Source organism: Larus michahellis, chromosome 6 (assembly GCF_964199755.1).
Source record: "Larus michahellis chromosome 6, bLarMic1.1, whole genome shotgun sequence".
Lineage (NCBI taxonomy): Eukaryota > Metazoa > Chordata > Aves > Charadriiformes > Laridae > Larus > Larus michahellis.
In genome coordinates this window covers 33,682,345-33,709,027 of record NC_133901.1, presented here as the reverse complement: position 1 = coordinate 33,709,027, position 26,683 = coordinate 33,682,345, and the positions used below count along the sequence as shown (strand labels likewise).

The following is a 26,683-nucleotide window of genomic DNA, read 5'->3' as shown; positions in this document are numbered from 1 at the left end:
GCTAGCTTTCAGCTGCTTCTTACCAGTCCAACCTCCCCACAGGTGTCTCACCACAGAATGTCAATGCTTCCACACTTACCATCCAGATTTGTTTCCACAATAAAAAAACCAGAAAAAATTTTCCCAAGGCTTACTTGTCACAAGCCAATGTTTCTCACAATCCTATCATCTTCTTTGATGACCTGAATCCCATTTCAGTTGCTATATATTTTGTCCAAGATCAATATCAGCCCATTTAGTCAACAGCACAGAATCAGAATCACAGCCTGACATAAACTCCGTCGTCCACTTCTGAAATCTCTGAGCTCTTGCAAGATTCATTAAAATCAGTGTTAATGACCAAAAACTCACCCTCAACAACTCTTAGAATAATTCTTTGATGCAAGCTACCTAGACTTGATTATAAAATAACTAATTCTAACAGCTATTGAACTTCATCAACCTACTAAACAGTTAGATTACTGCATATTTCCACCATTTCCAATTCATTTCTCTTTCCTTAGAGAGCTTTACTGTTTCCACACATTCCAACACAGAGTGACACCAATTTACGGTACGTATTAAGTTTTTTCCTCTTGTGTGGCCCTTAGCGCTATTAGTTCTGTATTTTTTCTCGTATGATTTTGCTTGTTTTATCACGTCTACACTTTACTTTTATTTAGTTTCTACTTCATCACCACCACCCTTCCTTAGATATAGTGAAAGACCTCTGGTGAGACCCCCCTGGACTACTGCATCCAGCTCTGGAACCCTCAGCACAAGAAGGACATGGACCTGTTGGAACGAGTCCAGCAGAGGGCCACGAAGATGATCAGAGGGCTGGAGCCCCTCTGCTGTGAGGACAAGCTGAGAGAGTTGGGGTTGTTCAGCCTGGAGAAGAGAAGGCTCCAGGGGGACCTTATAGCAGCTTTCCAGTCCTAAAGGCGACTTAAGGAAGGATGGGGAGGGACTCATTGATCAGACTCAATGATAGGACAAGGAGTAACCATTTTAAACTGAAGGAGGGGAGATTTAGATTGGATATTAGGAAGAAATTCTTTGCTGTGAAGGTGGTAAGCCCCTGGCCCAGGCTGCCCAGAGAAGCTGTGGCTGCCCCATCCCTGAAGGTGTTCAAGGCCAGGTTGGACGGGGCTTGGAGCAACCTGGTCTGGTGGGAGGTGTCCCTGCCCAGAGCAGGGGGGTTGGAACTGGATGATCTTTAAGGTCCCTTCCAAGCCCAACCATTCTATGATTCCACGATTCTATGAAAGACAGAGTCATTAACGTCAGTATGCTTCAGCTGCTGCCTTTTGACTGAAGTATCTCCTAAATACTACATTTCATCTCCATGCAGTTTTGTCTTCTATCTCTTCCACTCTTTTGGCAGGGGATCCCAAACTGGGACTGTCCCCAGTTGGCTTCTTTGGACAGTTAAGTATCTCTGTGAGCCCACAGGTGGTTTTGGTTCATGTTGGCCTGAACTGCCGCCCTACACTGCTTCACCTGCATGCCACCACACTAGTCAAGTATCAAGGGTATCTTCTAGTTCCCGCAACGACATCAGGGAGATCTATTTTACAAGATCAGAGACTGCCTATTTCCATCTCTCTACAGCTCCGCTCTACTTAATCCATCCACTACAAGTCACAACTGCTGCTCATCATTGCTCATCTTGAAACAAAACATGAACGTGAAGCATAAACCATGCCCTGAAAAACCTCCAAAATGTCTCATCTTTTGCAATTCATCACAGTTCATCCATCTTTAATGCTTTAATACCAAGCATCACTGTTCAGCTCTGTTCTGTCACAGCTAGGGCGTGAACAACTAACCTGGGCATTTCAAATAGTTGATAGATCAAAGGTCCAGAGATTATCGCCATATAGCATCTGCAAAATAACAACCTAAGAAGCCTTTCACGGTTATTCTTGGCTGCCTCCTCAGCTCATCTCTTGTAAAAGAAACCTCAATAAAGCCATCCAAGGCTATCCAGCGAGTAGCTAAGTGCTGCCAATCTTGACTCGGACATTACGGTACCTTTCTGGAGTCTTAAATTTTAAGTCACACTATAATATGATAAGAATAAAATAACCTTAATATCCAATAATTTAATCTACTTCAATATTTGCAGTATAAACTCCAAATCTTAATCAGTCTACCCTTCACTAAGTTTTAGCAAGCAACGGAAAACAATCTTCTTCGTATATACAGCCACAGACATCCACATTATATTACAATACAAAATGTTAATTTGCTAAGGATGAATTACTTCAAACAAACCCTAAAACCTTAATAAATCTCCAGTTACGCCTAATGTTCTGCAGTGAGCTGTGAAGAGCTTGATTTCTTCGGTGCTGCAGAAAACACAAACATCTAAGTCATTTCTCAGCCCGGTTTGCGCCGCGGCTCAGGAAGCCGCTGTCCTCTGAATCACGACACCAACTAATAGTTAGGCAGCGACGCAGGATTGGTTTTGACCTGACGCAAAATTACTGACAATTGTTTTATTTCTCTAAGCAGGCAGGATGTCAGGCATAACCATCCCCGATGGCTCTGAAGCACCACTGTCACAACAGAGGACCAGATTCTGCTCCTGTTTGTACCACCATAAAACCACACCACTGCCTGGTTTACCAGTAATTATATCCTGTTCATTGACCTGTACCTGAGATCACATTCTACAGGTGTTGAAAAGTGAAATGGGATTCCCATCGTGGGAAAAAATGATAACTGGTGACAAATAAAAATTACCTTTAAAAAAAACGTATTCAGAAATTAAAAATGAAGAGTAAAAATAAAGTAATGTACAGAACATCAAGAAAAGCTCTACTGTTAACTGATAGTACAGAACAGATTCATTCATTGATAGTCACAGCTTTATTCTGGCTTGACTTTAGTTTTTTGCTGTCTTTCTGCCTTCCCCACAGACCCCAACCCCCGTGCCAGTTTGCTTCCCAGGGCTGCTTGGCTGGTTATCTTCAGCAAGTTTTACAAAAGAGAAGCACAGCCCAATCCTTGCATTTACCTACGAGAAAACTGCAAGAAAACCATTTGGAGCTGCTGTTGGATAGTGTTTCAAATTACTTTTTTTTCTTAAACTGAAGAATGAGACCCTCCACCGGTGTTCCTGAGAGCATCTGCCTTGCGAGGCCTGCCATATAACGAATAAGGGCATTTTGACTGATCTGAATTATGGAATTTCTTTGGTTCTCAACTGCTTCTTGGTTTTTTCTGCTCATTTAAAAGAAAAAAATACTTCTCTCTTCCAACTTAGATGGAAGGATTGCTGACTGAGCTGAACTCTTTTTTTGCTGTTGTGTTTTACCCCTGAATCATAGAATTGTCTAGGTTGGAAGGGATCTTTAAGGTCATTGAGCCCAACCATTAACCTTTAAGGTCATCGAGCCCAACCATCAACCTAACACTGCCAAGTTGTGGAATAAATACTAAATTGGCTAAAAAATACAAAAGTACAGCATTGTTCACACATTAAGGAAAAGTATAAAATCAAGAGGCTTCTGAGGTAGAAAATAGCCGCAGCTGGCATGAAGGACACAACATCTGTGGTTCCCTGATAAGCTACATGAGGTACGGGACGGGATGCAATTATTCCGTGGCTTTACCTTATGATGTATAGCGGATACGGGAATGGGATGATACCATGAAACAGATAAGCTGCCAATTAGCTGCCTGCTAGATGCTCAGAGCCAACATTTTGTCAAATTTTGATGAAATGCTGTCCTTTGTGCGAACTTTGCTCATTATAATGTCATTATAATACCAAAACACACCTCCATCCCGAAGGCTACCCGCCTCCAAGGTGCGACCACTCCTTCTTGAGTCTGCGCCCTGAATTTCTCGTAAACTATACCTTTAATTGTGAAGCGAGAGAAATTTACACCAATCATGATAAAAGTATGTATGACTAAAGTCACTCAAACTCCACCTTGAAGATAACAAATAGTATAAAAATAGCCCAAGAGAGGGGGGATACCCAGGGAAGACACCATCACAAAGAATTACATCACTGACTTCTGGGATCAGTCGACGGGCTGAGCCTCTCTTCCCCCCCCATAGGGACGCCTTTGGGTAAGACTTAGATTATATCAAGTGCTTCCTCGGAAAACTTAGAAATTTGTCTAGAAACTCTCTTTTCTACATTTAGAGCCAGGCTGTATCGTTTATAACTTTGTCGCGCGTTTTGTATATGTAACAATACTTTCATTTGCACGTGCTTTGCAGACAGTGTATTTATCACTGGCAATCCTAAGAACCTATATATCTGTTGTTTAAATAAACTGCACTTTTTTAAGTAGCTAGTCGTTTTGGTTTCTCACTGAACGCGACCAAAGACTCAAGAGTGGCCGTGCTAGTTCATGAGCACGACTAGACTGAAGGTGCAGTCCACTATTAGTGAATCCAAATCGTAATAGTTTAATACATATTAAACGCGATTGGACTGATAGTGCTGAATTGGGCATCACTCAGAATTTAAATCTAGCCACACCTGGCCTCCCACCTCGGTGAGGAGTGTTAGAACGCAAGGGGGTTTATTTTCTGCCAAAACCGCTTTGCCCCTTTTCACGCAACACAAGTCCACCACTAACCCATGTCCCTCAGCGTCACATCTACCCGTCTTTTAAATACCTCCAGGGATGGCGATTCCACCACTTTCCTGGGCAGCCTGTTCCAATGCTTGATAACCCTTTCGGTGAAGAAATTTTTCCCAATATCCATCCTAAACCCCCCCATATACCCATATTCGTGCAACTGAAATAAAACCACAGGCAGTGCCCTTCACTGAGGCCGTGATGTATTTTGGCCCCTGGGCTGCCAGCAAAGGGATGGGGCTGTGCAGGGGCTGAGGACTCGGTGAAGGGCAGCATGGGGGTGAAATGAGGGTATGCCGATGGCGCTTATCTTCGTCTGCCAGCGCCTGCCAGCGCCTGCCATACGAACGTGCACAGAGTTAGATGAAGGGAAGCAGGAGAGTAAAAGAAGGTACGGAGGTAGAGCATGGATAGCCTTTAAAACCCCACTGCAACAGCAAGTCTTTATGCAGGATCTTTCCTTCCTTCTTTCTATGCAAGCTTACAAAGCTTCACTGCTATTACATGTTAACATTTAATGATGAAGGAATTGTCATTCTCTTTTCATTCTATGCAAGCAAACCTGAAGAGCCCAAATGGCTACCCGTGGATCTGTAGAATACATTTTACCCGGATGATGTTGACTTGGACCCACTACAATAGAATAATCTAAAAGGAGAAGGCAGTTATTTAAACCAAAATAAGATCTTGTGCCTATTGGGATCATGAGTGCACCTTTGAAGGTGTTTTTCCCTACTGGTAAGAGTCACTGGGAGAGGGGAAGGACATATGTGGCTTTGTTCTCCTTTGAAATGTAAAGACGTTATCTCACATAGCACAGCAATCCTACCAGCAAATTAAGGTTTCACCTCACCAAGAAAAAAGAAGACTCCAAGTTGAATGAAAAAAAAATGGGCAAAGAAAGTTAAACGCTTCAAAATCTTCACCATTCACAGACATCTTATTACCATTACCACCAGTGGCCTCCCTCGCACAGCCCACAGTTTCCAGTTACGCACCCCAAGGTCCGCGCAACTGGCTGTTTCCCACTAGACATATCAATTCATGGTTTCTGCAGGGCCCTAAATCTCCCCACGGGTGGACGCTGGGAGCACAGTCACTGCCTGTCACCTGCCTTGGGTAAATGACTTACTGCCGAATTGCAGACTGGCAGCAGTAAGTAGCAAAAAGGAAATCGCCGCACGCCCCATCGAGACTCGCTTCGTTTTGCAAAGGAATAGTCTATGCAAGGAGAACAGGTTTAGATTGGACATGGAGAAGAAACGTTCTGTGATGAGGGTGGTGAGACACTGGCCCAGATTGCCCAGAGAGGTGGCGGATGCCCCATCCCTGGAAATATTCAAGGCCAGGTTGGACGGGGCTCTGAGCAACCTGATCTAGTAGGTGGTGTCCCTGCTTATGGCAGGAACTAGATGATCTTCAAAGGTCCCTTTCAACCCAAACCATTCAGTGAGTCTAAGATGCAATGACATTAAAATGAGATAGAGACTTATTCCCATTTGTATTAATCCACATTTCAAATACACCAGACACCAAGACCAATGCCATCTTCAGGATGGTCCAGAGGCTGCTGTCTGCAATCCCCCATTTTAATGCCCTTATTCAGGCTATTGCAGTTGCCTTGATTGAAATACTCTCGTGTAAAGGAAAACAGCAATTATTCCTCCCTCTTCCCCATGCCCTGAATCAACAGTAACACGAGACTCTCGCCTTCTCTTCACTTCTCCCTTCTCCTTGTTGTGCATTGCCTCCCATAAAGATTTTTCCTTAGATTAAAACATATTTGGTCAATATTAAGCTTAAAAAATTATCTGCCCCAGCCCCTTCATATGCTTTAATAGCATTCACAAGGGATTATGGAGGCTAGATTGTGGCTACTAAAATAATCCATTACAAAAAGTATTTAAAAAAAAATCTTAACCTGGCCTTCCCTCCACCGGAAGATGAGAAAGACTATTTTTCTTCTTAAAGGGCAGAAGAAAATTGACAGTTTGATACCGTGGCGCATCATTTCAGTTCTGCTTCAGCGCCCGCCTGTGCAGCGCGGTGCGGTGAAACCACCTCCTCACACTCAGCCGCCCGCGAACAGAAACTTCCTTCAAGGCATCCTCAAGAGTCCCCAGCGCAAAGTGAATTTAAAGCAATGCAGTAAAACCCAAACAGACACGATTTTGTGCCATTTCTGAAGCTGAAACACGTCTCTTTTTTTTCCATGCAAGCCTTCCGAAACACCACAAAACCCTTATCACAGACTGTCTTCGTACTTTAAGCATGAGCCCGGGAGGTGCACAGACCTCCTGAGAGCTCCAGTGGGCACACTGAGTATCTGCACCGTCTGCATCCTTGCAGGCAGCTTCTCGTAAAAAACCATCCCTGAACCCTTTCCATGCCTGCCCAAGGAAATACAAGAGCCTTTTCCTTCTTTCTACCTTTAGGCCACCCCTAGCTTGCTCCCTGACATCTTATTTACTCTCCGGTTTGCATCCTGGAGGCTGCTGCCGTCCTCCCCTGCTGTGGTAACTCATTAACGCTCTTCCCCGCTGTGTCCGTGTCCATCTTGGCTGACCACCCAGCTCCAACCCGCTGTTGCTCCCTCTTGCTCTTACCCAGGGGTAGGGGGGCTCCGCGATCCTTGGCAGCCCATTAGCTGCACCCTGTTGACACACACGAGGATTCCTGGCACTTTGCATGAATTACAGCCTGGGATGTGGCACTCTTCTGCACTCCAATTTGTCGTTAACAGTGAGAATGCCAAGCTGAGAAACACAAAGATGATGGTGGTATGCGTGGCTTTCTAAAATGTCTATTTTCCCTAAATGATCTATCTAATTGTGCTCAAAGCTGAGTTGATTTTGATGAGTTGATGCTTGATAGTCACTCTTGCCTATCCTTTTGCTCTCAATTATGAAAAAAAGGATGATTTCAGCCCTTACTGTGGACTCAAGGTGGCTGTAGACATCAGCCAAGAATGAACTAGGAGGAGGTCTGCTCTGAAAGAGCCCCCATCCTTCCCAGGTGCGCTCTTCAAAGCTGGATCCTTCTTGTGATGTGGAAAGAGTCTGGCCACTTCTACTTTCCAGCTAAAATTGCCACGTAATAGATGTGCTCTAATGCAGATCATTCAGTCTTCCGTCTCTTAGAAGACCTGTGGGGCTCACGCAGCGTAGGGCGATACGAGGAACAGTGCATCTTGAGGCAGAAAGGAAGATACGACTTGACAGCTCTGCAAATTGGAGTAAAATGGTGGGTGGCATACGATCCGCCTCGCTTGAGTTATGCTAACAGGAAAGAGAGGGCTGAAAAATGTCACGTGTGAATGCTTCAGAAGAAAGAAACGATTCAGAGCTTTCCACAGACAGGAGTCAGAAAGCCAGCTCAGCTGCAGAGAAGCCAAATTATATATCTATTCCCTCTCCCTGGTTTTACTCTTGCCTGGGCTTCTTATTAGGGTCAGTATCGGGCACGGCAGGGGCAGGGGAAGGTGAGCTGATTTTCAAGTTTTGTCATTTCATCTACATCTCTTGTGAGATGCTGTTTGAAAGTTTCCAGCCTACCCGGCTCCATCCAGCAGATCCTAATCTAGACATAAGCTTTCAATAGCACAGTTCACGGATCGCCCGTTTGATCTGGTGTTCGTCAGCCTGGGCAGCCACAGTGAAAGTAAAAGCCAGGTAACTTCACAGAATTCTTGGCTGCCTCTGAGGTCAGAGGGAACCTGACCATGATGTAACAATCCTGCTCGCTCACCCTAGAAACACTGCTTGGACTGTGTTTGAAAATTCAGACATCCTCAAGGTGGGTGATGGCCACCCACCCACTTGGGGTTGTGAACACCCTTCGAGACGATGCTCTTGACCTTCAACATCTTGGACTGTACACCCATCCTAGCAGGGCTGGTCCTCTCCATTTTGGCCTTGAGCAACATTTTCAGATGAAAAGGACGCCAGTCTAGATGGGCTCCTGGTTTGAACCAGTTCATCCGGTCTTATATTTAGCTTTGCATTAAGAGATGCATTTATTTTCCTTATGGAAATAATTTCCCTTTTCCTCTTTCTCTGCTGTCCCCTCTGTTGGCTTTCTCTACATTCCAGTGGCCCACAAAAGTTGTTTTCTTTAAGCCAAAGTTCGTTTTGCAGATTTAGTCAGCTGAAACAACCTTAACGTACGTACTTCACCAACTTAGCATCAGTCTCAACTCCCTTTTTCCAAAGTCTCTCCTGCCTTTGCCTCAACTCTCTTAATTTATCTCCCACTTCTATCCAGCATAATTTCACCCTAAGATGCACTTTGGGAAACATTTCATGTGAAACCGTTGGCAATCTTTCAAAGATACAGTCATTTAATAAAGCTTCACACATTTTTGTATTTGCTTTCTTCTCACTGACAAACGACTCGTATGAAATGCAAACCCTTCACTCTAAAATCATCCCGCTGCTCACTCTGCCCTATTTCAGTACGTGGTGCCACAATTAAATACGTGGCTACACACCAAAAAAAAACTTTACCAGCATAATTCCCCACGCAGATAAGCCGCGAGTGCACAAACTCCCATTGCTTAGACATACCCAGCTCAGTTCTGCCGTGTCTGTCCAGACCAAAACTTCCCACTTAAACCAATTTGGAGTCAGATAAAACTGTCAAGGAGACTCAGGATCAAGCCAGAGCGCTATGACAAAATGTTAAAGGCTGAAGAGTGGGCATTTTTTTCAGCTGTATTAGACTTTTTGAAATTAAGTTAAAAGCTCGGGCTAACAAGTTACTTTAATTCTGTATTAGCACTACTGAATTTTTATTTACAAGACCCAAAACTGTGTGTGTGTGAACTTTCTTTAAGTTTCCACTTCTGAAGGTAGATCCTGCCTCCGAGGTGACACAGATTCATCATTTTGTTCTCCTGATCTGTTCCAGGGTCTTGGATGAATCACAGTTTACACCATGAACCGGAACACAAGGCCTCTTTTTATGGAACATTTAGGAAGTTCTTTGTAAAAAAAATTCAATATTTACTTTTCCAAGGCATTCTGGTCTTTTTAAAGAGTGGATATTTTTACCCCTCCTTAAAAGTTCTATGATTTAGCAGGAAATTATTACACTTGCCCCAGCATAAGGCTTTTCCTCATCTTTTATTTCCTGGGCAAATTTATTTTATAAATAACTGTTTCCTTAACTGAAATATTCTAATCTTGCCTGAGAGGAATTATTTTGAGTACAGGCTTGAGAAGAAAATAACTATAATGTTATAACAATGAACATTGCAGCAAGGTGTACAGCTGATTTTAGCACAGCTGCAACCTCCCCTGCAGAATGATGCTTTTTCTTGCTGGTGTAAGAGCAAATACATTCCATGATATACAGAAAGCACTATATTGGGCAAAAACTAAAGACAAAATGTTAATCAAAAAACCCTACGCCATAAGGACTTACTAAATCTACAGAATAATGTTTTATTTTACGTTTTCCCTGCTAGCTGCACTATGAACCAGTTCGATGTAGCATTGTTTTGGCCACACACTGATACCAAAAATTTGCGTTTCAAAGGGAATCGTTACTGTGATTTGTCATTCAGCACATACACAGGGATCAAAAAACAGTCTGTTTTTTCCACTCCTTACTTGAAGGAGGTGCTGCTAGGGAATTAGGCCATCTTTTAATCGCTTCAAGGATCATCCGTTGACTTGACCAGCAGCAGAACGGGATACACAGACCGGTTCCTCATAAATACTACGAAAAAGAGGATGTCCACTTGCTTCTTTCTCCAGTATATTGCAGTTGATTTATGTAAATCAGAAGAGTTATCTCAAGTTTTATAAGCCCATGAAAACCGTGTACTACTACTCCTTGGAGCAAACCAGGAGACAGCCTTCTGGCCCAGGACCCATTAGGAAGGTAGACCTGGATTTCTGAACCAGGAAACGTCCTTTTGATGGTTTTCTTATGGCATTCAGAAGAAAGGACTGGGCAACACACCCTCCGGACATAAAAGGTTGAAACTAAGCAAACAGTAGCTGACCTATGTCATCAATACGTTCCTTCTGTGGAAAAACACATCAAAACCACCACACCGGTTGTGGGGTGATAACTCGTACAATGACTACAAGGAGCCCCGGTGATACCCGCGCTCAGACTGCACTTATTTCCAGCAAGTGAGAATACATGAATAGTCTTATTTCACCCCCCAAAGCCTAATTTCTCTTGCATTTTGTTCATAGGTGAAAATAAGTTCTTGAGGACAATGACCATTACGTTATTGTGACTAATGACAAGATGAGAAAGGGTAAATTTTTTTAGACCAATGTCAGCAGAAAATAATGCTCTCCAACCCTGCTGGCTTTTCTGTGAACAGGTACCATTTAAACCTTTGTTTCTATTTCACCTGGTTTCTTAACGAGGGCATTTTCATTCGTTTATAGACAGAGGCAAGAAAAAAAAAAAGAACAAAGAATAAGGGCAACAATTGACATACTCCTTGTTTTGAAGACTTAACCTATTTTTTCTTTAAAGAGATTTAGAAGGAAAGCATCCTTAAAAATAAGCATTTAATGTAATAAACGGGATTCAAGTTGAGCTTGAGATAGCTATTGATGCGCAGAGCCCACCTGGAAGACACGATGGGCAGATACTTTGCAATGACCTTCCTACAGCTCTCTGTGCCATGCTACAACTGTCGCTTAGGAAGAAATCTTTTCCTCAGTTCAAACTGTCAAGATTTAAAGAAAAAAAAATATTTGCTTGCCTTTGGCCTTCTAATGAGCATTAATACGCATCTCAACACACTGTAATAGGCTGTGTCCAAGAAGCTCAGACAGTGTGAGAAAATGCTTCTCAGTTTCTTCCTCACACTATTTGCTTTAAAATTAAAGCTGGGCAGGCTCTGTGGAACCTGCATCCAAATTAATCTTGACAATCTTCTAGAAAATCTCTATTAAAGCTCAAAGCTTAAGAGCTTAAAGTGTGCATAGTTTCTGCCTTGAAAGAGAGCCAGAAGCTCTAACCCCCAGAACTGATCTTATATTCATTTTTCAGTTTCATTCACCGGCGCACAAGAAAGGCCAACGCTTGTTAACATTTGAATTTATGATTTTTTCAACCCTTTCGGTATGGCAACAGCTTTTGTTTTCTCTCCTGAGGTTGCTTGTTAATACTCATAAACTGAGACACCTGGAAAAAGCTAGACTTTGATGACTACACTTTCATGTCACCTCTGAGCAGGAGAACATCTCCATGGAGCTCCTGGTCTTCTCCAGGGAAACACCTTGTCCTCATCAGAGGTCGTGCTACCTGGCCAATTATTTTAGTTTCGTTATTTTATTATTATCACTTTTACTCATGACTGAAAAGAATTGCAGGTGAAACTCCTGGGCACAAGGAGAGGCCAGGAGGTGGGATGTCAACCCGGCCAAGAACCAGTGTGGTGAGCTGGACAGGTCTCTGCTCCCACATGGAAGCGACTAATGGTGCCTGAGCTTCAAGTAATTCCTCGCCCACGGTCCTGGCTGAGCTGCGGTACAGCCGCGCTCGTGTCCAGGCTGTCGGTCCCATGGGATCCCCTTCCCGGCTCCACTTGCCCTGCCCCATCCCTAAAGCCTTGCCAGCAGACCACAGGACTGTGGTCACCCTGGGGCGCAGCCCAGTTTTGTGACTGCCCAACAATATCATCACAGAGATTTAGTTAGTATACTGTTTATTATTTTTTCTATCTATATTTTATTATATTATATAAGGTTTTTTTATATATTATTATTATTATTTTTCTAAGTCTCTTTTTCCTCCCATGCCAACTGGAGAAAAACTGATTTAAAGCTGACTGAATACAGGCTGCTCCTTGACTTTAATGCCCAAGTGGATGTACTGTGCACGTTTTTCCAATTTTAGAAGGCTTACGTTTGAAAAGAAATTAAAAAAAGCAGGTCAGAAACAAAAGTAGAGCAAGCACATGACACGGCAGGATAAAAATTTGCATGCCTACACTAGGGAGACCCGTAACCTGTCATCTGATATGGCTGTGTGGGATTTATTTTTCATCCAAAACATCCTTTTTAAGGGGCTGTATCATTACTCAGGCCGCTATTTTGCAAGCTGTAAGATCTTCCAGATCTTACAACAGCGCATTTCCCCAAAAAAACTCTTTGGAAAAAAGAAGCAACCTCTGGAAATGAAGCGGTAACGGCTAAAACATTTCCCTATGCTGAAAATTAGCCACATCCAAAAGAAAAAAGAAAGCAATCAAGTGCGGCTTCCCCCTGGAGAGAGGTGAACGGGAGCCCAAACCTGAAGGATTTTGATCCCATCCACATCCACCATCAAGAGAAATCATCTCTTGGGTATAATTTTACCCCTCACACCACTTCTGCACCATGAGGGGTGTCAGTTCTGGGGGAAATGATGCAGCTGGGAGTGTTTGATCTGGGACAAGCCTGGTGTAGGAACATCGTAGTAATGATGGTATCACATCGACTTGGGCAATTTCTTTCTCTAGGATCCGGTGACATTATGCTTCCCTTTGGGATTATTTTGCTGACATGAAATGTAGCCTGTTCTTCACCGCTGTGGTGCATTTGAATTACTGGGATATTAGACACCGCTTTGGCAAGGAGCATTTGTTCCAGTTTGAGATAGCAGCACAAACCCAAGGAAAGCTTGAGAGTCAAATTTAAGGAGTGAAAGATTTGGCTTTATGTCTTTCTTCTTCCTTCTCTAAGCCTTATTTACCGCAACCTACAGCTTTTGCTTCTCTACAAACTTATGTTTTACCTCTAGAAGCATAAGAACACACTTTGAATGGACTTGCTTCTTTCTGTAAAAGTTTACAAGCCAGATTTTTCTCTAGGGAGAGTGTTTTTTTTTGTTTTAATGGGTATTTTCTTTAATAAGGGACACTTTGAATGACTCATATTAAAGCTTTTTCTCTTACACCTTGGCTGTGTGACTCTTTGCCAATGAATAACTCACAACAGGAACAAAACTAAACCACAGCAAGAAAACTAAACCACGGCAAGATCCCTCCTGGGGATGGAGGATATGGCTTACAGATGGTTAAACAGCAAAGAAATAAGGAGAGAAAAGAAGGAAACAAAACAAACACTGCACTCACAAAAAAAAAAAAGGCAAAAGATGAGGACGGCAGTTTCACTGTATTTTTTGATAAAGTAAACAAGTGTCATACCTTTTTAAAAATTCCATATACTCAGTATGCTTGATGAGGCCTGTCCTCATCATTATTGTTTGAAAACATTGCCGATCAATAGCCCAAAGTTTCACATTTACGAGAGCTGGAAAAAACAAGACAAGGGGAAAATGTAATTAGCAAAACGTCAAAATTTGAAAAACCTGTTGTGACTGCAGAGGAAAACGAATTCATTTATGAGAAAGCATGAAAATGGGTACACACTTCGAAACAGTAACATAAAACTCATCCACTGGACGATGGGCTAAGCATGCACAGAAACAATCCGAAATTATCCGAAATTTCAGCTGTAATACATGAGATTTTGGAAAGATTGCCTAAAAGCAACTGTGAGATGAGAAGAAATCAATGCAGGCTGAAAGCAAGCAAGAAACAGGGGGTCAGGTCGTCGTAACCTGGGACACGTCATTGCCTACGACACCAAGGGACCCGGGGAAATTTTTAGCGCATTATCCTATTTCAGAGACAGGAAAGTTCATTAAGGTTTCATCCTACTCCCAAAGTACATGACAAATTTCTCCTTGACCAGGTTTTCCAGAACCGAGTCCTGTTACACATCCTAATTATTGAACGTGTACCAATTCTGGATGTTTTGAATCATTTTTTTTCCAACTTTAGTTTTCCGGTCTCCGATAAATTCCAAGGTGCCAATGTCATGCATCATACACTAAACCAGGCATTTCAGAAGCAAAATCCTGTTGTAAACCCAAACATAACAGATTCCCATTGCATAAAGTACAGACGCTCAAAGAAAACAGGATCATGTTTGCATACATACGGTTTCTAATAGAGCTTCTCCTTAGAGAAACAGTTTAGTTAAACAAAACTACTCTGAAGACCTCTGTACATGAATTAAAGTGTTGGGTTTTTTTCAGAGAGTAATTGCAAGAAATTTCATCCCCATATCCCCTTTCACTGCAGGAAACAGAAATGGGCAAAAAGACTTTCAGCAAAATATTTACAAATATTCTCACGAATAAAAAAAAACCCAAGAAATGACTTTGCTTTAATTTGCTGGTCCTTTAGTTCACACACACCCCGCTTTATGAATTTTTATCCCTAACTGCATTTGCAAGATGCAAAGCCTTCAAAGTGCAAATTCAAATTTTTCTTCTCAAATCGTATTGCAGATCTAAGGGAACGCATCCCATCATTTAGAGCCTCTTCTCATTTTCAAGACAGAAACTCCTTTTCGAGAAGCGTTTTTAGTTTTATAATCAAACTGATGGGAAAGAATGACCTATAGCTTTAGTATGAGAGATTTCTGTAAAAAAAAATAAATTAGTCTTCCACTTTCTTCAGAGCGGAAGAGACAATAAATACGAATGGGATCTCTATTTTGCTGGGTTTTTACTGTCTTCTGCAAAATAGGAGTTTTAATTGATTTTTAGATGAGCTCTATCCTAGAGGAAAAACTGAATATTATTCAATGGGGTGGGGGGAACTCAATAAAAAGGATGGTCTCCTGCTGCTGCTGACGAAGGTTGCCATCAAGTCAATAAAACCACAGAAAAATCCCAGTAAATTCACCAAGAGCAGGTAAATACTACCTCATAAAGTAGACGCTTTCTATCTAGGTGACCAAACGTAGGCGATTTCAGCCAGCCTGGCCATTTGAGGATGGTTTGTATTCAGTGGGATGTGTGATTGTCACACAAGGTACAAAGGCGACTTGCTTAGTCATGAACAGCAAGAACACCGATAATTGAATATTTTAGCAAAAACATGTATTGAATGGGAAAATAATGAATGAAATGCGGGTTGGGTGTCTTTTTTTTTGTTTGTTTGGACTAAAGTATCCAACAGCAACCCAGTGTCCTGTCATGAACACATCTTATTAGGTCATCAAAAGTATTTTTTCCAAAGTACAGCCATCCTTTAGAGTAAAATTCACATTGTCACCTATATTTCTTTCATACAGTCTTTGGAGCAAAGGCACGACTGTTAAGCTGACACCACTCGTTGAGTAAGCTCAGAAGATGGCAAATACTTAAATTCACCTTTCTGTCCTATCGTCTCATGCAATTCTGAAAGACAGCACAACCTTCCTGTAAATAACTCTATCTGCTGCTGCTTCCCAAGGTATTTTAATGGATTCATCATCTTAGGCAAACAAGTAGCTGTGAAAAATAAAAGGTTTCATCCCAGAACCAATCCTGGCCAGCTGGTCCTTAACGGACATGGTTGATCGGCGACTGGGACCAAACTCCTGTTGGAGTCACAGCATTCAAGAGCACAGTCTCCCAATGGCACAGTCCCCATCCTTGGCCCCTCAGATGCATTGATAGGCTCTACGTCATTATGCCGTAAATCAGTGACAGACGGCAATCAGCTAACTCTTTATTTTTCACATACTCAGTGAACTATGACGGTGCTCAGTGGATTCTTCTTCCCGCAATGGGTTCAGATAGAGCCGAGAAGACACTATCGATCTCTGAGGTTCATGTGGGTACCACGGAGCCAGATAAGCAGCAAACACTTACTTATTCTCCTCTGATGCCCAGATGTTTTACGAAGCACTACATCATATTTGATATCGGTCCCCAAAGACCAGAAAGAATCACTCCTGCACGGCCCGTGCTAGGCAGGCTCTCCCTCGGTCTCTTGATGCACTTAGGTAAATGGCAAGTGTAATTTAGTACCTCTCAAGGAAAATGAAGATCCGTTTAATGCTGCTAGAAAGGGTTCTGTTAAAAACAAATCTCCACAGCTGACAATCTTCATGGGAACCCAGGACCAGAGGTTTCCTTAACCAGCCTAGAACAAGTCACATTCCCCTGAAAGTACCTGTAGTAAGCCAGGTTATATATATATATATATATACATATATATATACACACACACACACACAACTATATTTATAGATATGAATATATATATATACACAACACTATATAGATATGAATATATATAACTATATTTATAGATATGAATATATATAATATAATTACATACATATACATAAAGATTATTTATAATTTTATATATAGCGTATATGTCACATAATGTATAATATATACTTTATTATATGGGGGTTTAATATATATCCCCCAATTATACATAGACAGCTGTGTACTAACTAACTGTACTAACAAGGACGACGCAGCTCAGGAAAAGTGAAGTGCAGACAATGCACTTCTGCCCGGCTAATTATAATCACTGCTCATGCTTTATATTCACATTTACCCTGCCTAATGATAAACAGATGTTTTAATAATGGCTAATCACAGTGGAGCTTTAAATGTCAATAACACCCTTATAATCAGGTGTGAGCATCATCTCCTGTTATGCTTAAAATCCTCTGTAAAGGTATTAGAGGGTTACTGAAGGAACAGTATGAACTCAGTAAGATTTTATGATATTAACAACTTCAAAGAGATAAATTTATGAGTGCCCCAAGATGAAAAATAGTAGATGGGTTGTATACCACAAAGTCAACTCTGCCGTGAATAACTGAGTCATATCAGATAGAGAGAGAGGTGTCCATCCCTCTGCAAAGAGTGAGTGTTGGAGGCTGGGGGTAAAATTTTCTGTGAAGCATGATTTCAGGAGAACATCTTATTCTCTGATGTCCTAGAAGACAATGAGATTTTGGGCTGGCATGCAAAAAAAGTAGCAAGGCAACGATATGCATACTCACACACTAAGGTATATTATAAAATACATATTTTTGCATATACACCTCATTCACTCTGAGACATGGATAAAAACAGGGATGCCCAGGACTGAGACCTTTAAATGATGGAGTATATGATATAGCTCTCCAGGTGAGGGTCTCAGACGATGCTGGGCATTCCACAGCCACTGCAGAATATTTTAATTGGGTGTTAGAGATGAGGAATCCCATCAAAATGAGGATTTGGTGTGAGCTCCTAACAAAGGCACTAGATGATGAGAAAAACACAGTTAAAAGACAAAGTGGTTAAATTAACCTCAGCAAAGGCACAGCTTCTTACGCTTTCTGGCAAGGCTTCCTTTGAGAAATGGATTCACCCGAGTCCAAAACTCAAGATGAAAGTTAGTCGGTGCAAGGGCTGAAACCAAAGGAAAACACTCCTGGATAAACAGGGAAGAGCAGCGAGAGCCAAAGCGAAAAAAAATCAAGATTTCACGGGTCATAACTGGATGTGGGTGGAGATATTATCATAAAAGTTTAAATTTGAAGTGTTCACCATAGTCAATACTTAATTTCTGATAACAAGTAGACTGAAATTCTTTAAATCGATCATATCAGTATACGACTCAGACCCCTCTCTACACCAAAATCACCCATTTAAGCAAATAAACAAGTTCAATAAACAATTTCAATCTTCTTTTCCAAAAAGAAATTTTTCCAAAAAGAAATTTCCTTCCTATTCATTACCCTATGAAAATATATCCCATTTGAAACAGGTGAAAAGACATCTCTGGGGATATAGAGTCCCCAAACCAGCTGTGTCCCGGCTGGCTTATCCCCGTCTGCTGGCTCACTCATGGGCCGGGAAGTCTCGGAACATAAAGCAAGGCAAGATAAAGGTATTTTCTCTGGATGTGAAGGATAATACGTGCAGATCCTTCATGATGCAGCACAAACCTGATGGATTCAATGGCTCAGACCTTCTCTTTGTGTTCTCCCCCCGTCCAAGGCAGGGCACAATTTCAGTCTGATGATGAGGAAGGCCAGGAGATTGCCTTTCTCCCCCTCAGCTTTGCACTCTTAAAGACATTCGCAACAGATTGGCTTCGCTATGTCGCCTTCTGAAACCATAGCACCACGTTTTAAACTGCAATTTTTATTTATCTCGTCTTTACTGTACACACTGCTATCACTTACACAGTATTACTTTGTTGTCAGTAGGGGCAGAATACATGTTTCCTTAAAGACTAGAGAAAGAATTCAGATTTTCTCCATTTATTGCACTGAATAATAGGGACTATGCATTATTGATCCTCTCCAAGGCTTAATTCTCTTAGTTTTTTATTCTTGTTGCTGTGTCCCCAGCCTGCTGAAGGACAAAGGTTTTGGTTTTTGGGTTCTTTTCTTCTTTGTGGACCCAGCAGCTGAAAATGCTGAACTTCAGGCTCAGATCCAACCTACAGCAAAGGCAGTGAAACAGAGGGGAAACTGCAAAGTTTTAAGTGACAAAAGATGTACGAAACAGCAACATAGGTATTAATTATGTTATATCACAGAATCATAGAATGTGTTGGGCTGGAAGAGACCTCTAAAGGCCACCCAGTCCAACCCCCCTGCAGTCAGCAGGGACATCTTCAACTAGATCAGGTTGCTCAGAGCCTCATCCAGCCTGGCCTTGAATGTCTCCAGGGATGGGGCCTCCACCACCTCTCTGCGCAACCTGGGCCAGTGTCTCACCACCCTCAGTGTAAAGAACTTCTTCCTAATGTCTCATCTAAACCTGCCCTGCTCTAGTTTAAAACCATTGCCCCTCGTCCTATCGCTACATGCCCTTGCAAACAGCCCCTCCCCACCTTCCCTGTAGGCCCCCTTCAGGTGCTGGAAGGTTCTCTAAGGTGTTCCCGGAGCCTTCTCTTCTCCAGGCTGAACAACCCCAACTCTCTCAGCCTGTCCTCACAGCAGAGGGGCTCCAGCCCTCTGATCATCCTCGTGGCCTCCTCTGGACCCGCTCCAACAGGTCCATGTCCTTCTTGTGCTGAGGGCTTCAGAGCTGGACACAGTACTCCAGGTGGGGTCTCACCAGAGCAGAGCAGACTTCTTTTGGTTCTTTTGATGCAGCCCAGGATGCGATTGGCCCTCTCGGCTGCGAGTGCGCATTGTTCTCATGTTCTCATGTTCATTGTGCTCGTGTCCAGCTTTTGATCCACCAGTACCCCCAGGTCCTTTTCCTCAGGGCTGCTCTCTATCACTTCATCCCCCAACCCGTATTGATAACGAGGATTGTCCCGACCCAAGTGTAGGACCTTGCACTTGGCCATGTTGAACTTCATAAAGTTTACTTGGGCCCACCTCTAGTTCATCCAGGTCCCTCTGGATGACATCCTGTCCCTCTGGCCTGTCAACTGCACCACTCAGCTTGGTGCCATCGACAAACTTGCTGAGGGTGCACTTGATGCCGCTGTCTAAATCATTGATGAAGATATTGAACGCGTGTTACACATGTAACACATACGTGTGTGTAATATATTATCTATTATACGTTAATACAGCTGGGGAAGTCCTTCAGGTGCAGCTGCTAAGATGCACCTGAAAATAAAGCATCATTTTGCATAGCATTGTTGAAAAAGCAGCTTCCCAACACAGATTTTAAGCATGGGTTGCTTTTCTGCAAAGCCAGGTCCGTCACAAAATGTTCTTTTAACCACAGCCAGTGCAGCAAAGCTGTATCAGTACAACATTAAAAGATGCTTTAAATCCTTAAAACCTGAGCAACCCGCCAGAATGGCGCCCAGATAGGTGTATTATTCCAAAATGAAATGCAATACTCATTCGGCCCTGCAATCCTTTAGCACCTTTCCAAGTTTTTAGGTGCTTGGTGAAGCCTTTCCAAGTTTTTCAAGGATCGCCGAGTGAATCACCCTCAGCTCAGGCGCTTGCTGGCGGCGTTATTGGACCTGAAATTTTTTATTGCCTTGCACTGTAGCCAGAATTCATCACCTCACTTTTGCTTTTAGACTATTTTATTCAAATAACTGTTTGTTTATCTGCCCACTGTTTGTTTATCTTGCTTTAGGCAAGGAAACAGCGGCACCTTCATGTCCTTGGGGCTCTTCTTGCAGCAATGAGATGTAAGATTTCCCCTCAAATTGACCCATCCTCCCACTTGGGTTTGATTTTGGAGGGATTATTGTGCACATTACTGTCGGGGAGAACACAGTCATTTCCAGTTACTTGCGTTTCGTCATGTGTATCGTGTAAAATGATGATGAAAAGCACATTTAACTAAATAAAAAGAGCAGACTGAATTGTTTCACCCCTCCAGACATACCGTGAATCATGAACCCCAGCAGACCCCGTCTGGGGACAGGGCATGGAGCGACACAGAGGGGATTTATTTAACAGCTGGGGCAAGAATGTATTTCTCTATTCTAAGACGTTTCTGTTTCAGGTTTCTAACAACAATGGCATCGCTACAATGACGACTTCATCCCGATGCTATCCATTCTCTCAGTAGGTCCTTTCCCGTAACTCCCCAGGGAGATTTTGCACCTCATACCGTGCAAAAGAATAATTTTATGTTTGGACAAGGAAAGATGCAACATTCACGCAGAGATAGATAGACATCTAAATACGCTTTTCCTTCCAGTACAGTTCATAACCATGTGCTCCTAAACTGTGACAGTTGGTTAAAAATAATGTTTAGCAATAAAAAATTAAAACATACCCACGGAAACAGCAGAAAATATTATTATTTTTTTTGCAATCTTGGGCCAGAGCTGTGGCTTTTCCTGGTACACTGAGAGTGGGACAGGAATTATGGAGAATTAAATAGAAAAAAAGAAAAGGCAAAAAATTTCCAGCTGGCCTAATCTTAATCCTAACAATGGAGCGCAGGGTGCTCTGGGATGCCCAGCTCTTGGGGTGGTGTTATGCTCAATGCTGGCATTACGGCAGTGCTTCAAACCGTGCAGTCAATTTTTGGGGTGCAGTGTCAGGATGGCAGCAGGACACGCCAGTGTGGTCCTTCTTGTGGAACTGGGCTACAAACAGGGGGTTTTATAGAATCATAGAATGATTCGGGTTGGAAGGCATCTTAAAGCTCCTCTCATTCCACCCCCCTGCCCTGGGCAGGGACACCTCCCACCAGACCAGGTTGCTCCAAGCCTCGTCCAACCTGGCCTTGAACCCCTCCAGGGATGGGGCAGCCACAGCTTCTCTGGGCACTCTGGGCCAGGGGCTCACCGCCCTCACAGTGAAGAATTTCTGCCTCAGACCTCATCTAAATCTCCCCTCTTTCAGCTTGAAACCGTTACCCCTACTCCTATAATTACACTCCCTGATCCAGAGTCCCTCCCCAGCTTTCCTGTAGGCTCCTTTAGGGACTGGAAGGGGCTCTAAGGTCTCCCTGGAGCCTTCTCCTCTCCAGGCTGAACAACCCCAACTCTCTCAGCCTGTCCTCGCAGCAGACGGGCTCCAGCCCTCGGATCATCTTCGTGGCCCTCTGCTGGACCTGTTCCAACAGGTCCATGTCCTTCTTTTTGCCTGCATGGTGGCAACTCTGCGTTGTGGTGTAAGTGCAGGATGGGGTTGTATCATTCCACGTACCTCTCTGTGGACCACCCATGTGATAATGGTCTTTAAAGCAGAGGACAGATACACACTTCTGGGAGCACCTGAAATTATCACTGTATCACTACGACCTGAAGCAGGTAGAGCCAGATTTTGACTTGACTTTCACCTTTCACATTTTTACCCTGTCGCCCTCTCTGAGCTTGACCAACTTGAATTTTGATGTCAAAAGTGTCCGTATTACATTACAAACCCCCATTGCGCGGCAGCTCCTGGGCTCTATCACTCACGTGGTGGAATGAAGGTAACTGCTGTTCAAAGGCAACAACTGCTTCAGCACTCGAGCTCTTCTTAGGACATAGATAAAATTAATTTCTTACTTGGATGTGCAGGACTTTTCAATCACAAAGACCCTCTGCTTTGCCATGGATGCTGCAGCGAAGGGCGCATTTATCACCATGCTCAACCCATCCCAGCCTTTCCCCCTTCACCCCAGAGCCTTACACTGAGGAGGTCAGGTAAGGAAATCCTCAACACTTTGGCACGACTGCACCGGAGTGTTTAGAGCAAGAGATGCCCTTGCACATGTATCTGGGATTATTCATCATTAAAGAGAGCTAGCAATCGTGAAACCCCTCGTAGGAGGATGCTGATACGTGCATGCCACCTCCAACCCATCTCCCAAGCCTCCTGGCAGGTGAGGCTGGATGCTCACCTACACAGGGTGCAGATACAGGTAGAACAGTCTCCTCTTTGTACAAACAAGAAGCCCTTTTTCTTCTGAAAACACCACACCATTTGCACTTTCCTAGTACTCAAAGTACAAGCTGGTCCCGTGTCACAGTCTGGAATCAAGATTGCTGCAGACTTACAAAAACAGGCATTTTTTCATACTAAGTGGATAAAACTTTCCAAAACAGATTAACGCGCAAGTCTCAGAAGTGTATTGCTTTTTAAAGAACTGGTTTTGGCTGCTGTTTAAGCCCTGGTCTCAGTGAGGACTAATAATATATTCAGGTTATGCGAGGAGGAAACAAAGCAGGAAGGACATGACTCAATGAAAGTTCTCCAAATAGCTCGGCTTTCACTACAATAAACTATGAAGACCCCGGACATCTCAAGGAATCGTATACACTTTGCATAAGAATGAAATGTGTCTGGATAAGATCAGATACGACTAAGAAAAGAAACCCATGGAAATGGTTATTAACAAGTCCTGCTCTTTTTCACCAGAATAAAATCCGCTCTAGCGTTAAAAAAGTCAGCGAACCAAATTTTAGGGGTAGTAACATTCGCGATGAAGACATCCAGGAAAAACTGGGGCAAACAACATGAAACGCTGCAGGTGTACTGTAGAAATGACTCACTGGAAATCACTACCACACTTTCTCTTCATCTTTAGTAAGAAACCAGTAAATAGAATAACACCGTTGATATTTAATGACAATTAACAGAATGCACTATTGGCTTTACTGTGGTTTCTGTATGTTTTGCTGGATAATGTGGGCTGACTCCTTCTCCCAGTGAAGTGACTGGGCTCTGTGGAGTCAACAAAACGGTCTATTTAAACCAAAAATCAAAAAAGGATCAATCCATCCCATTCCCCGTGTTACGCTGTTATTATTCTTTGAAGGCAGGGATGGACCTGGTGTCTGAAGGATGTCGAGGGGGGACCTTTCCCTTTTGTGCTGTGGGCTGGCTGTCCCTGCTGTTCATACATGTGATTCAGACGAAGAGCTGGTCCTACCCCAAGGTCCCTCCATGCCCACCCCAGGGAGGTCTCCCTTCTCTGATTCTTTTGCTGTGGGCGATTCCCCCTGTGAAAATCCCAAATCACAGCAGGAGAGGAATGAATATGTATGAAGAAATGGGAACCGGAGTTTAGCTGACTCGTGTGAGCCCCAAGGCCCTTGTAAAGCTTCAAGACAAACAATGGTTGACTTCAGTGGAGAGGATTTCATCCTTATTCCTCCATCATACGGCTTACAACGTAAAATACCCTTACACTTCAGATCTGACAACATCTATCAGCCAGTGCTAAGCACGATAATCTGTATTAGATACTACGTAGGAGCCCAGGACTTTTCTTGCCAGAAGAGTGAACTGAGTAATCCAACCTTCTGCCCCAACAACCACCTTCACCCAACACTTCAAAGAAAACTACATGTCTTCTAATGAATTATTCAGCAATAACTCCAGCCTGAGTGTTTTTATTAATTTAAGGCCCATAGCGTTTGGCTGAGGATATGTATTGTCATTTGTTTTTATCTAACACAATTCCCAATCTTCCTATTGCCTCACAAAAATATCTCAGTCCTCTTCTGAAGACTCATAACTTCTTGGCCTTAATGAGAAGTCGTGACAAGGATTAATTAAGCATTAGCAAAGACTTTAATTGTATCCAGTCTTCTTCCCTGGAATTTCAAAACATCCCCATCATCTGTACTACAAAACCTGCTAATTAGATGTCCTAATATGCTCTTTTTAAGCGAACCGCTATTTTACATAACCTTTACTATGTCATCTCTTATTCATCCCTTCTGTATGAACGTAGTTCTACTCTTCTTACATTCCTATGATACAGAAGTTTTTCTAGGTTTTTAATTAAACTCACCTTGTATGAGCAAGAGCTCACAAACTACTTAAGAAATTGTATTTATTATAGTATTGAACGTCCATATAAAAGATGAAAGCTGAAACAGTTCCTCAAAGTAGTTTAGGAAGAATCTATTCAGAGCAATTTGAAAGCCACAAAAAATACTTTCAAGTACTATTTTGAGTTTGATGGAGAGTGACGTGTGTCAGGTGAGATTAATGGAAAACCAAGAAGGGTCTAACGCGGGTCAGAAGCCTTAAATTTAGTTGCTCAAACAACTAATTCAATGCAAGGAACACAAGAAGAGTTGAAGTAAAATGTCTCCAATTATTTGCGAAAGGAAAAGGAGAAAATAACCCAAACTTCTTATGGGGGTGTGAGATTCAGCCTGGGACGCATCACCTCACTGGTGTGCCAAGATCACAAGAGCATTACCAAGAAACCTCGTGTCTAAGAGTAATGAGCAAAGTAAGATACTCCCATTTTAAAGAGACCTACAAATCAGTTCTAAGTCGTTGCCTAAAGGAGCCCCAAGAACAAGGAAACTGAGTATACCAATTAAAGGAAGTATCTTAATACTGCCCTAGTTTGGAAGGGCACTGATAAATGAAGAAGCCAGCCTGGGCGACCATTAAAAAAGCAATGGGGAAAAAAGAAAATAATAAAGAGATGAGGCATCTACGAGAGACTCCCCAATGTGGAAACCAGTCTCCTGCGATACAGGCAGGGCAGCACCAGGGGCCTGTATTTTGGGAAGGGAGGAATTGCTCTGCTGCTACTGAACAAAAAATCGGCCAGAAGAATTGTACGTGTCTTTGCGGTATTAGGGCAAAAAGAGAAAAGGTCCCAAGAACAGAGTTAAATCCCCGGCGGCAATACCTGTGCCTCCTGGGGTCCGACAAGGAACACTGCCAATAGGCTTGTGGAAGAATCTTGCGGGTAAATACGTCCCGCAAGTTGCTGTGTTTCTTGAAGCCGTCAAGGCTGGACAAGCATCCCTTTGACGGTCCTTCTGATGAAAGACCCTCTTTCATGCTTCTCATTGGAAAAATACACACGTTCCGGTGTTCACCCTGAAAAATGATCTTGGGAAGCAGTGTGGCTTGGCTAGTCGGTAAAAAAAACAAATACAACGAGTGGCCACGAAAACATAAACCTACAGGGCAGAACTTGGGGTTGATTTTCAAGATGATCTGCCCAAGCTTAGAACTAGTTTGATTATTCATAGGGGGGAAAGGTTTAAATGAATTATTAAAGCCAGCAGTCGGTATCCTAAAGAGACACACGCTTGAAAACTGTAACAGGGCTGAGTATTTTAGGAATGATTGGAAAATACAGAAGAGATTTCATACTCTATTTGAAAGAAAATATCGCTCTAAGGATACAAGGCTGCCAGATAATGTCTGCTTGTTAAAATAATAAAAAGAAGCATACATATAATGCCTTTTCTAAAAAGAAAGCTGAAGCAGACAATAAGCAATTATTATGCCTCACAACATTTGTGAAAGCTATAAAGCACTATACATTGATATCCCTGGAAAAGAAGAGAGGAAAGCATCTCTGCCGCTGCTGGTAGAAAGCTCTGCTAAGACTTCAGCTCTCTTGAATTCACTGATTCTCCAGCAGACATGCCCAGCTCTACCTCTGCAATAAGCATTGGCTCTTTCATTGCTCCATTACCACCCAAGGTAGTGCTAACACCTAAAGCCAGGCGGAAGTTATCCTCTTCCTTCCACAGACCTCCAGCTGTCATGGGAAAAGGGGAAAAAGATGGTTTAAATGTTTCAACTTGAAGATGATCAGAGGGCTGGAGCACCTCTCCTATGAAGACGGGCTGAGGGAGTTGGGGGTGTTCAGCCTGGAGAAGAGAAGGCTCCGGGAACACCTTAGAGAACCTTCCAGCACCTGAAGGGGGCCTACAGGAAAGCTGGGGAGGGGCTGTTTGCAAGGGCATGTAGCGATAGGACGAGGGGCAATGGTTTTAAACTAGAGCAGGGCAGGTTTAGATGAGACACTAGGAAGAAGTTCTTTACACTGAGGGTGGTGAGATACTGGCCCAGGTTGCGCAGAGAGGTGGTGGAGGCCCCATCCCTGGAGACATTCAAGGCCAGGCTGGATGAGGCTCTGAG

General features: G+C 42.9%; 1 protein-coding gene across 5 annotated transcripts in view; it reads right to left on the bottom strand.

Annotated features, from left to right (window-relative positions):
• PRKG1 (protein kinase cGMP-dependent 1) overlaps positions 1-26,683 on the bottom strand; it is a 530,425-nt gene that overhangs the window by 189,811 nt on the left and 313,931 nt on the right. For all 5 annotated transcript variants that reach the window (XM_074590625.1, XM_074590626.1, XM_074590627.1 and 2 more), the window contains one exon: positions 13,753-13,858. In XM_074590625.1, coding sequence (XP_074446726.1) covers positions 13,753-13,858 — 106 coding nt within the window. The remainder of the gene's footprint in view (positions 1-13,752; positions 13,859-26,683) is intronic.